The sequence below is a fragment of the Drosophila pseudoobscura genome, chromosome 4 (assembly GCF_009870125.1).
Source record: "Drosophila pseudoobscura strain MV-25-SWS-2005 chromosome 4, UCI_Dpse_MV25, whole genome shotgun sequence".
NCBI lineage: Eukaryota > Metazoa > Arthropoda > Insecta > Diptera > Drosophilidae > Drosophila > Drosophila pseudoobscura.
The window spans coordinates 15,873,115-15,885,797 of record NC_046681.1 but is presented as its reverse complement, the minus strand read 5'-3'; the positions used below and the strand labels follow the sequence as shown (position 1 = coordinate 15,885,797).

Below are 12,683 nucleotides of genomic sequence, written 5' to 3'. Positions count from 1 at the left end.
TGTTGGGGAAATTTATGGGGCCCGGCGTTTGGCCTCCGCCTTGGCACTGGCACGGGGTGGCCGGGGATGCCCCCAAAACTACTCCTGACACACAGGGAGATCTTCTCTGCTGCTTCTGACCAACCACTTAATAAAATTGTCACAGGTTCATTGTTCTCATTGTTGGCACTTTCCCGCCCCCATTATTATCAGCAGTCGACCTGCCACTCGTAGCCCGGCTCTCGGTTTGTGGGGCCCATTGTTACCTTTAATTGGTAGAACGACACCCACTTCCGAACTATACTCGTACTTTGGCACCAGTCCTTTGTTGTGACAGCGGCATAAAAAAGAATCCATAGCCCGCTATATATATCCGTATACGTATTGTATATATAAATTAAGTTGTCCTTTTATGGATGCCAACGCACCAGCGATATTTTATATTGTTTTATGAACTTTTCTGCACGAAATTGAAGTCGGGACTTTAATGGCCCTCCAAAAAAAAAGAATAAAGAAACCCAAAAAACAACATCGTAACTGCCGTAACTGGGGAGTGATTTGGCAAATTGACAGATTATTGACACTTTATTGGCCCAAAAGGGACTTTAATTGCCAAATAGGTTCCGATTCTGTTTCTGCTTTTGAGCATTGCTCCCTCGCTTGTAATGTGTTAACGAACTGTAAGGCAATCAATTGATAAAGGATAAGTTATGGGGGTCGCAAATATCTGTGGGATATTCAGAAATCGGTGGTCTGGCAAGGTAGGTCTTGAATGTAGATATTAAAGGGATTTTTAGGACCACAAACTACTCGTAACTAATAAACTAACATACGTCTAATGACTAATCTAAACCCCCAAAAATCATACAAATAAGATAATTACTAAACCAAAAATCCTACCTGCCATTCCATTATATATCTCTAATTTTCTTTGCCTTTTGTGCCATTGCCAAAGTAGAATTACTAATTACAAATCTGAACAGCTCGTAATGTCCCCCCCTTCGATTTAATGTTGAAATTCTCTTCATTTATTATCCCTGAATGGGGGACAACGCCCTGCCACAACAGCCTCCCTTGACAGAAATGTTTCCACGCAGACACGTAAATGATGGTCAGTCTCTGGCAGTAGGCACCGAGCACTACCGCCATAATTAAAGCCACAAACCGATGCAGTTTTGAATTTCCCTCACTCCTGGATGGGTCAGGAGGAGGCGCCTCTTGTAATTTATGTTGCGCTTCGGGATGGTATGGTGTGGCATGGCACCAATATTAGAAAGTATAAATAACACATATTACGGGGAGTCCCAGTCCCAGTCGCAGTCCCCTCGATACTTACTGTACAGCTTTATGTTGCCGTCCATGTCGCCACGAGGATTTTTGGCGACACACTTGTAGTTGCCGTAATCGCTGCCCTGGACATTGGTGATCGTCAGCCGCATGGTCGCCTTGTACGATGGATGGCCCGGAATCGTTTCGGTTCTGCAAGAGATGAAACCAAACAACAACAAAATTCATAAGCGGGAAAGTTACGCGGGTTAAACACGTCGTGTTTTGGGCAAGTTCAATGACAGCAATTGCGTTGCCGATTCGCAATGATATTACAGCCTCAGCTCCAGCCTCAGAGACCACACACCGCACACCACACAAATGAGAGGCAATCAGGAATCAAGGCCAAGGTGAAACTGATAAGTCCCCGGGGTCTGTTTCACTTAAATCTAATCAGAATGCGACCCGGCACTCGAGGGACAGTGGGTTAAAGAGCTGCCGGAATGCCCAGAAAATGCTGTGATTGGTTCAGTGGATCGTCGAACATCGGCTGGATCCACTGTGCCATTGTTGCGATGAAGACTGACAGGCGCAGCGGCTGACTCTAGAGCAGGTCTTGGCATTCTCTTGGGGAGACTACAGACTACAATCTCCAGCCCAGTTGCAATTTGTCCACCATGCTGAAGCTTACTCTGTTCGTTTGGCTGCTCTTCTCGTTGGCCTGGCGCACCACCCCCACCAGCTGCCGCCAGACCCGTCCGCCGCAGACCATCCGCCAGCTGCTGGCCACCCAGCTGCAGAGCTACATGGACACCACGGCGCGTCCGTGCGAGAACTTCTATCAGTATGCCTGCGGCAACTGGCAGCTGCAGCAGGAGCAGCCCTCCAACCCCAGGGAGCGCGAAAAGGACCGCGAACGCGAGCAGGAACAGCTCCTGCCCAGCGATACTCTGAGCGTGCTCGATCACAATCTGAATCGCCAGCTGGAGATGGCTCTGCGACGCTCCAACGAGAGCACCATGGAGGAAGAGCCCCCCATCTACGACAAGCTGCGTCTCTACTATCGCTCCTGCAAGCGCCTGAAGCCCTACAACCTCAAGAAGTATCTGCAGCTCCTGTCACCGGGGAATGGCACCCACTGGCCGCTGCTGAGTCGCAGCTGGCGACGCGAGAAGTTCCACTGGCTCACGACCATCGGCAGACTGCGACTCCATGGCCTGAATGGAGTGCTGCTCAAAGAGCAGGTGCTGCCGCGCTGGGACGACTCCAGCGTCTACTCCATATACCTGGATAAACCGAGTCTGGTGGAGACCCTGCCCATGGGCGAGGGAGCCATGATCGAGCTGCTCCTGGACATTGGGCAGACGAAGCGCGTGGCGAATGCCTTGGCCCGCCAGGTGGATGACTTCGAGCGTCGACTGCACCGCCTGCAGGAGCTGGAGGATGACGAGGGGGCCAAGGAAATGCAGTTGGGATATCTGGAGGAGTATCTGCCGGAGCTCAAGTGGCTGTTGCTTATGAGGGAGATCCGCGTGGACACCGAACCAGACGTACGCTCCACGCTGATCATCCAGAACATACCCTACATGAGGGCCCTGCACGAGTTGGTGGAACGCCAGCCCCCGGATACCATCTGCAACTACATCATGTTGAAGTGGCTGGCATTCCTCAAGCAGCAGGGTCCAGCGGAGATCTCGCGCGGCGAGTGTGTGGCCAGCATGAGGCGAGCCATGCCCTTGGCCAGCAGCTTGATGATTGGCCAGCGGCTGTACGACCCGGAGGCCGAGCAGGATGTGGGCTCTCTGTTCCAACAGCTCAAGCGGAGGTTCGCCCTCATACTGGAGGAGAATCGCCTGCAGCTGGCGCCACCCATAGTGCACGTCCTGCAGGAGAAGCTACGCGCCATGCGCCTCCAGCTGGGCTTTGTCCAGTTGAACGACTCCGGCTACGTGGAGGAGTACTACCAGAAGATGGAGCTGAACGGCCACAACTTCTATGCGAATCAGCTGAAGCTGCTGCGCCTGCGCGTGGAGAAGAATCACGAGCTGCTCTCGGCCACATCCACAGATCTGGGGAATGTCAGCTACCTCACGGAGTCCTGGCTGGCCAGCAGCTCCTCGCCGTTGTACGTGAAGCCAAGGAACCTGGTGCTAATGCCCTACGGCCTGCTGCAGCTGCCCGTGTGGCATCGCAACACGAGCTCTCTGCAGAGGCACGCGGTGCTGGGCTTTGCTCTGGCCCATGAGCTGATCCACGGCTACGATGCCTCGGGCATTGACTACGACGGCATGGGCAACATCATGGGACCCAGCGAGGAGATTGCCGGCAATCAGCGTTTCATCCAGGGTCTGCGCTGCATGCAACAGCAGCTGGCCACCGGCTCCAGGTCCCTCAACGAGAAGCTGGCCGACTATGAGGCCTTGCGCCTCGTCTACGAGACCTTCTTCGGGCTGAAAGCAAAGCCCAGGGAACCGCGCGACCCCCTGCTCTCGCAGTTCAGCCAGCGGCAGCTCTTCTTCATCAGCTTTGGGCAGTTCTTCTGCGGCAAGATGCCGGCCCTCAGCCTGCAGGCGCAGTCCCACCTGGAGCATGCCATCGACGAGCTGCGAGTGATGCAAACGCTAGCGAATTTCGAGGAGTTCTCGCGGGAATTCGGCTGCGAGAAGCGGACCAAAATGCAGGCCAAACAGCGTTGCAGGGTCTGGTAACACGCTTAGAATAGATTTACAAACAAAAAACAAATAAATGAGGCCTAAGAATAGTAAATTTTTTTATTTAAGCACCTCCTCACCAGAGCTGGCATCTCTCTGAGGAGGAGCCCAGTCCCTGGCGATCTTCCCGACAATCGAAGGCTTCATTAAAAGCCACAAAATTTGTCAGGGTCTGCTTCAGACGCACTGCATCCGTGTCGTGGTCCACGAAGTTTGTCGAGGCACCATCCCCACAGAAAAACTGCGCCAGATTGAGGAAGAAGATCCGCTTCAGGGGCATGATAGTAAAATCAGGCTGGCTCCTGTTCTGTTGGGACATCGCCCCGAAGTACGCATCGTAGGCGAGATGAATCCCGGCAATGTCCGCCACTCGCTCATTCAAGTACTGCGTCTCGTTGCGGTTAATGCACTCCAGACCGGCCTCGAATCGCGCAGAGCTCCCGATCTCTTGGCCCATCTCACTGAAATTACCCTCACCATCGTAGAATACTCCGTGTCCATCGAAGGCGTGCATCAGCTCGTGGGCAAGGATGAAGCCCAGCAAACTGAACTTGAACACATCGTGGCTATCCGGATGGAACACCGGCTCCTGGAGGAATCCGTAGGGAATGATGATGACATTCTGGCGGATCATGTAGTAGGGGCTGGAGCTCATGCCCGATTCCGAGTCGGTAATGTAGAAGTAGTCATTGACCCTGTGCGGGGAGTGGTTCAGCTGCTCCATCCATTGACGTGTCCGGAACTCCAGCAGCTGCAGATGGCTCCGACCGTAGTCCAGATCTGCAGAGGATAGACCCAGGCTCGCATAATGCTGGCTGACAAATGTCCGGTGGTCACTGTTCGGCGGCATGTTGCCGATATTCAGGACAAAGTTGTGGACTTTCCATGTGATCATCCTCCGCTGGGATCGATCCAATCGGAGGCGATTCCTCTTCACGAGCCGCAGGAACTGCAGACGAAGTTGGTTAAACATTTGGACAACGGACTCGCTGTACCTTTGCAGAAGGCCCGCGGAGCCCAGGAACCGCTCCTTGTAGAGCAGGCTCGTGGCCAGATTCATGTTGCGGCGCACATCCTTGACGCACTCGATCGGCTCTTGGCTGTCCATTGTCTCGTCCCACAGGTAGAGCATAAGGCGCGTCATCATGTAGCTGGCCACCACCCGTCGATCCTTTGCGTCCATCAGCTGCACCAGCCCCTTGAAGTATCCGAAGTTCTCGACATGCACTTGAAACTGTGGACTGATGGGATGTCCCAGGAGTATCTCGATGAACTTCTGCCAGTGGGCTCCAGTCCGTCGCTCCAACTGCAGCACTGTCATATATTGGCCATCCGCGTCATCGTCGTCCTCCTCAATGAGATTTCGCAGAGCCGTCTCCAAGGTCTTCATTTCCTTTGTCAGCGGAAAGGTGCTCGCTGGCTCCACACCCAAGACAGCGAGGACTTGCATGGTTTCCGTGAAGGGCCTCAGACGCTGTTCCTGCGCCTCGAGGATGGGCATGCTGAGGTCCATCCTGTATTCGCTGCTGTTATGAGGAGTCGCCCGGACGACCGCGCTCATCAGGATATTCACCTCGCCGTAGCGATGCAGGCGGGCCAGAGTCTCCAGCCATTTGAAGCGATCACTAGGCCAGGTCCTGCCCTCGGGTGTGTACTGCGGCCATGTCAAGCCCTCGTCTGGGGGTACGAGTTCCAGGTAGTGCCTGGCACTGCGCGTATCGTTCGAAGCGTCGCGGCAGGTGCGATAGAAGCTCCACACCTTTGCCTCCACACTTGTTTTATTAAAACCCGGTTCCTTCGAGCGCTGCTCGAGCTCCTCCATCAGCGTGAGGAGCTCCTGGTTCACCTTGTGGTCCACCATTTGAGTTATCTCCGTGAAGGGATCTGTCAGGTGCTTTGTCGCGTACTTTCCGCACGCATGACTGTAGAAGTCACCGCACGGACTGACTTCTCTATCCACATAACTGAGAATGTTGTCCAGCAGACGGGTATTAGGATGGTCCGCCTCCTGTGCCCCAACGGCGCTGATGGCGATGACGAACGCGAACGCGAAAAGCTTGAGACAAATGATCCACATGATCGATGGCAGAGAACTGAGGCTGGTGATCGGCCCTGTTCACATATTTACGTTTGGAATTATCAGGAGGAATGTGCGGTGGGGTCAAGCCGGCGCTGATAACAGATTAATCGAAATTACGAGCATGACTCAGTGTTGTATATTTTCTTGGAATATGTATATATTCAGCTAGAGAGGGACTTCACCGCACCAGAAATGCATGATCTAGATGCACTAATTCTTAATTATTTCTTAACTTACTTGTACTTTGGGGATTCCGTGATCATTTGATCGTTTTCGCGTGTCCAGTAGTTCAGTGATGTGGGATTCGCCTCGATAAAGCACTCCAGAGTGACATTGAAGCTGATGGGAATGCCCACCAGTTGGTGGGGTATCCAGACCATGGGTGAAACTGGAAAACCCAAAGATATAATAACATCGAAACGAGTCCCAAAACGAGTCCCATTCACTTACAGTCCACACTGACTTTGATCCGCTTGGAGACGCTGGGAGGCACTCCGTTCGAGGCAATGCACAGATAGGCCCCCATATGCAGCCGCGAGATGCGCTCCAGTTCAAGCGAGTCCGTCTCCAGGTCGTTCACTGCCAGAAGAGATTGCCAGATTGAAACACATTGAAAAAATTACGTATTTAAATGGGGAAAATGGGGGGATGGTGCACTCACCTTCGAGCGTTTTATTTATGACAATCTTGTGGCCGTCGTCTCGCTTCCATTTGATGGTCGGCTCGGGGCTGCCTTTCGCCTTGCAACGGAGCGTCACATTATCGCCCTCTCGCACGATGACGTCGCTGGAGGTCAGGGCATCGTCGATGTTCGGCGGCACTGTGTGTGACAGAGGAAGGAAGCGGTTGGAAAGTCTCATTATATTTGTCAGACAGAAATATAATCTCAGCGCGAAAACCACATGATTTACAAGCAACTTTTTTCAGTTTCTTTGCCAAGAAAAAGTAAAGCCAAAGAACAGAATGCGAATTTTGGTTGTGGAAGAATTTTGTACACACTTTAGGGGATATTTAAAATTAAAAAAGAGACTGGAAATAATCAGGAAAGGTAGTTTTTCGTGAATATTTATTGAACGAATTTAATCAGAATTAATTCACAAATACTTTGAGCTTTTCATTTTATTCCTTTGGATAAATATAATTTTTGGGGGGTAGCTCTAGTAGAGTTTTATTTTACTACTATCTAAAAAAATATATACTTTCTTCTTATATTTTTAGTGATTTTAGTCCTATCAAAACCTCAAAAAAATCGTGAATACCCCAAAAATTCATAGAGAAAATCCGTATAAAATAAAACATTTCACGCATTGTTGACTCCGATGCACTGACACTCTGCAAAAGCCAAGTTTTGCTTCCACTCAAAGTCACTGCGAAACTTTACTTTAAGGCCAATTAGCTTTGCGACCAGGTTCTGGCCGGCTGAAACTGCCACCCTCTTTTTTTTAGGGGAAAAAAGACTTCTCTTTTTTTTGGAAGGGAAAGAGCAAAGAAGTTTTGTTAATTTAAAAATCGATGCGGCAACCTTCATCAAATTGTCATCAGTTTCACTCTCCTTTCACTCGGTCACTTCTTCACTCTCCATTCACTCAGCCACCGCCAAAGGAATCTTTCAATTGCCGGGGGAAACCCTTTTTTGGCGTGTTGAGGCCCTCTCAAATCTGTAATGAAAAATCTATGCAAATCACAGAATCACAAAGGAGCGACAGCGGCGGTCTTAAGGATTGTCCTCCTCAGAGAGGACGCAGAGCATATGGATCCGTTGCCGTTGTCTGTCGCAATCTCTGACTGGCTGGCTGACAGTTGCTGCAGTTTTCATTTGCCTTGAGCCTCATTTTATATTCCGAACATTTTCTGTAATCAAAACTTATCGCATGCGATTTTTCATCTCTGAGGGTCAAAGCCTGGACACTGCCCGAGAGTCACGTAGCCGTAGAACGTTTAGCTACGTTGCTGTCTGGCTTTGACGCCTTCTGTCTGCTGTCTATAAACGTATTCAGCCAGCCCCAAAAGGGGACCCATCCCGAAATGCCCAATCCAATTGAATGCCAGCCCAAACCACTAATCAATGAAGCCAGTGACGGGGCGCGTCAGGGACTAACTGACAGCCCGTCTATATTATCTATTGGTGGTACTCGTAACAGCGAATACCTGCCATATCGGGTGCCAGGTGAGAGTGGAAGGAGTGGTGTATTATAATAGAATGTTTGATAATGGAATTTTGGAGGAAATCCTTAAGGAATTGGGGCTAAGTTCTCAAAGAGAAGGGGCTTACTACTTCACCCAGAGAAAAAAACCTCAACTTAGATTTTAAAGTGTAGACCAATACATTTTTTTCGAGTGTGGAAATTGTATAAAGAAAGTTTTTTCACCTACATTCGGACACTAATATGCAAATATTTGATTTCAATATATTTCATATATTATTGCATTTATTAATTTACAAATATGAACAAATTTGATTAAAATATATTTATTTTATAATATAAATATATTCCATATCAAATACAATTATTTCAAATATAAAATAAATATATTTAATTTTTAAATGAAATATTTTCATATAATAATTAAATACTTGTATGTATATTTCCTACAAATATGGGATGTATTACAAATATTTTTGTTTGTAAAAATCAAAGTGAATTCTATATAATTTCAATAATTGAATTTAAATATGTGTGTGTTTTATTTTTCTCTTAGTGTTTAAGGGCTTATTTCTACACCTACAATGTAATGTATTTAATAGTGTATTTTTTCCATTGAACATCAATATGATACACATTTAAACCCGGTTTTTTTCTTACAGACATTTTGATATTTGTAAATGGTAAGTTTTTCTGCAATATTTAATTTAATGATCGTATATGTATGTACAAACGAGTATATCCAGGAACCCTCCCCCCAGAGCAACCCCATTATCCTTCAACTTTTGTTCCCCCCAAAGGGGAAAGAAACCTTAAGAAAAAAAACTGTAATTAAAAGCGGAAACTTTTGTAAACTTTTGTCTTTATACCTTTTGCGCTTCTTATACCCCCAATAACGACCGAAAAAGTTTCTCCCGAAGCGTCTCTTTTTTTTTTGTCATGCTATTAATAAACGCTTGATGTGCTAATCGCCGGACAGAAAGGACACCACAGAGCAGGACCCAGGACTGGACTGGACTGGACAGGACAGTAGAGTAAAGGACATGGGTTAGCCAACAGCTGCTGCTGCTGCTCCATAGTTTTTTGACATATAAGTTTCTTTATTGATATTTTTAGCAGCTGGCGACAACCGAGAAAGTTTTAGCCCCAAAAATGTTTGCCAATGAAACTTCTACCCATACCCCGACCCCCTTGTATATGGGGCGTTTAATTAGCGAAACATACAACATTTGGAAGGACACCAGGATTTCTTATAATCCTTCAAATCTTTAATTGCAGTTTTCATATTTCTGGTCTTTATTTAATTTCCTTGTCCTCGGGCAAAGTTTTCTCTTAATTTTCATTATTTTCGGGCTCAAGCGCGGATAACGACGTGGCTTGGTCCCATCTAGGGCATCTAATCAGCGGCAATTACTCTTCATATTTCGCCCCATGAGCCGCATGCAGGTCGCGTCGCCTCCGTGAGGCAAGTTTATCATGCGGCTCATAAATCTGTTGGCTGAACAAAGTTGTTGGACCAACTGCCTGGCTGCTGGTAGAGGCTGCATCTAACAATATTTTTGTAGTTTTATTTAAATGGGGATTAGATTTCTGCGTGGGATACCTTTTGTGGCAGTGAGTGGCGGGTTTTGTAGGGGTTTATCCCATTTTAATGATTAGGAATTTGAAGCGGGAACTTTATTTAACTTTTATTTTAAGGGAATTATCCGATATATTACATTTTCTGTAAAAAGAGTGCCTCAGAGGGCTTTTAAGGTACGACTATACAACGCCCTTGGCCATGAATATAAAAGCCATTATATGGTGGTACTCTTGCCGGATAACGCCTCATGGTGGCACGTACAGCACTAGGCAATGTCAACAAAATAATTGAATTTAATAAATTGCCTCATTATGTGAGCAGAAATGAGAAATTATGCACCAACCCCGTGGTGGCAGAGTCAGGGCCAGACCCAGGGACTCGTTGGTGTTTGCTTCAGTTGCATGTTGCATGCTGCTTGCTGCATTTGGCTTGGCATTTGCTGCGGTCATTTGTTTGTTGCGGATGCTGTGATGCTGATGCTGCCCCTGAGGGCCAGAGGACCCAGCAGCAGCCTGTCCGTGTAGCTTGCAGCAGGCGCGCTGGTCACATTTAAATGCATTTTGTGTGCATGGCTCATAAATTCAGACGCGTTTAATGTTTGTTTTTTGCACACTCGAGCCACAAATTTCTGTGTCTGTTCTGTGCATTTTATTCCATTTGGCGCATTTCACATTTCGCGTTGCACGTTGCACGTTTCGCATTTCGCATTTGAGTCAGCAAATTAAATTCACAAATGTCGCCGCGCCGCTCCACGCCGTGCACCGGCGTGTGAGTACGAGTACGAGTGTACCCCAAAAAATATATTTATTTATTCACTCATTTGTGGAACAAACAGTTTCCACCGACAACAATTGTGCAAACGACAAATGCAACATTTTAATTTCATTAAATATCTGCTTCACAATGTAATTATGTTCTATTTTTTGGTCAGCATTGCATCCCTTTCCCCCGGCCCCCTCTATTTTGTGTTTTGTTAAATTGACTGTCGGCATGGCAGGCGGAGATGAGGAGGGAGGTATTGCTGCAGATTTTTATACGATATCCACCATTGCGCACCATTTAATTTTGTTGCATTTAATTGGATTTGTTATGTAAATGAAATTCATTTGATTTCGCTGCGACCCTGTCGCAACACAAGTATCACTCTTGTTTAGACAATGGAAATGGAAATTCTGCTGCGAAAACGACCCACTAATGGACAACATAATTTATTCCACAAATTGCTAGGATAACATAAAAATGGTACAACATGTTTTTAACAAGAAAGGAATGTTGGTTTTAAAGGCCTAAAGGTTTGGATACCCTAAAAGAAAACATTTTTTCTATCAGGGATCGTAATTATTATAGTTTTTATAATTTCAGTTATAATACAAATAATTCATTTTAAATTTTTGTGTAGTGTATAAAGGAAAAGCGTAACCAAAAGTATTTTTTTATATTTTTGTAAAAAAATAATGAATTTAATTTCGACAGTAGAAATAAAATTATTTTTCACTTTGTGGTATTCAAATTTATTTTTTATATATTATCAAATTATATTATTAATTTTCATAATATTAATTAATCATAAATATAAAAATGTATATTAAACATTTAATTATAATTATATAATAATAATTTTTATAATTATATTTATATTTTATTTATTTATATTATTTAGTTTAAGGAACCGTTTATTTTTTGATGAGAGCGTTGATTGAGTGTACAAATTTCCCCTAAGTGAACTGATATCATGCCACAAATGATTTTGGCTCGAAAATTGTACAAGTTCCACCAGAATTTGAATTGGACAGTAAATGCTACCTCTGCAGAATCCTAACACCTCTCTAAAGGGCAAAAACACAAAGTGCTCTCCTCTCCTCCACAAAAATGTGAGGCTCTCTCGTTTTTTCGGCTTTTCTGGACCCCCCGTGTGCCCGCTGATAGGACTTTTTAAAAAGCCGTTAAGCACGCTCCAGTGTTGTAAAACGCTCAAATAACACGCCTCACACGCACCACGCGTCCCTGCAATTTGATGTGCCGTGACCAGAGAGTAACGGCGCGGCGGGTGCAACTGTTTCCACGATTTTTTTCAGCTGCTTCTCTTCTACTTTTTTTGGGTGCAACGTTGTCGCCATTTTTGCCATTTTCGCACACGCACACACACTCCACACAGATTACAGTTATCTCACACAGACAGTGTAACAGCAGACACACGCAGACATATATGAATGTATGTATGAATGTATAGAAAGACAGGCCGCCCCGGCAGGCCACACGCTGATGTGGCAAAAGTCCGGGGACCATGCGAAAAATGCAAGGCAAATTTGCCAGGAGGGAAGCCAGGACTACAAAAAAAAATATGAAAAAAATACCACTATGACAGGTCGGTTCTCTGGTCTCTGGTCTCCGGTCAAAGCCAACAAAACGAGCAAACGCATACGGAAAAGGCAGGAAAAAATGTTTTAAAATATGCCAGAGCCATTTTTATACCTGGCAAAGTGTTAAGGGGTATGCTCCAAGGGAGGAGTAGACCGCCGCGGCGGTATATCTGGAAAGCTGCTATTTGGTTTATTGGTGGGCAATGGGCATCGACTTATCTATAAGTTAAAGCAAAAATATATGTACAAATCGGTTGGCCAGAACGATTTATCAAGGCCCAATCGAAGGCTCTACTTTTTTCTGTATGAAGGCAGGCACTCAGAAAGGATTTATACAGTTTGGGAGATTATAGTTTATTCTGCTTAAGGGTCGGGGATATAAATCTGGAAATATTAACCTGTTTATACCAAGAAATCATCTAAGCACATCCCTACCATTGCTTCCTTTCTAAGATAGAATTTGAGTAGTATAGTCTCTCAAGCAGCGAGTCGAGTGTTCCTCTTATCCAGGGTATCCCTCAGTCCACATCCATTGGTGGTATTCCCTAGCCGAAAGCACAG

General features: G+C 46.4%; 2 protein-coding genes across 3 annotated transcripts in view; one reads left to right on the top strand and one right to left on the bottom strand.

Annotated features, from left to right (window-relative positions):
- The window catches only part of DIP-epsilon (Dpr-interacting protein epsilon), a 57,246-nt gene that overhangs the window by 1,172 nt on the left and 43,391 nt on the right, over window positions 1-12,683 (bottom strand). The window contains exons 5-8 of one of the 2 annotated variants that reach the window (XM_015181520.2): window positions 6,698-6,856; window positions 6,487-6,615; window positions 6,274-6,424; window positions 1,316-1,458 (exon numbers count right to left, since the gene is read on the bottom strand). In XM_015181520.2, the coding sequence (XP_015037006.2) occupies window positions 1,316-1,458; window positions 6,274-6,424; window positions 6,487-6,615; window positions 6,698-6,856 (582 nt within the window). Of the gene's footprint in view, window positions 1-1,315; window positions 1,459-5,857; window positions 6,129-6,273; window positions 6,425-6,486; window positions 6,616-6,697; window positions 6,857-12,683 lie in introns of those variants that run through there. The other variant, XM_033379755.1, reaches the window with a different exon arrangement.
- Window positions 1,830-4,006, top strand: Nepl5 (Neprilysin-like 5). Its single transcript, XM_001355823.4, has one exon. It carries the CDS (start codon window positions 1,923-1,925, stop codon window positions 3,951-3,953), a length of 2,031 nt encoding a protein of 676 aa, XP_001355859.3. The 5' UTR covers window positions 1,830-1,922; the 3' UTR covers window positions 3,954-4,006.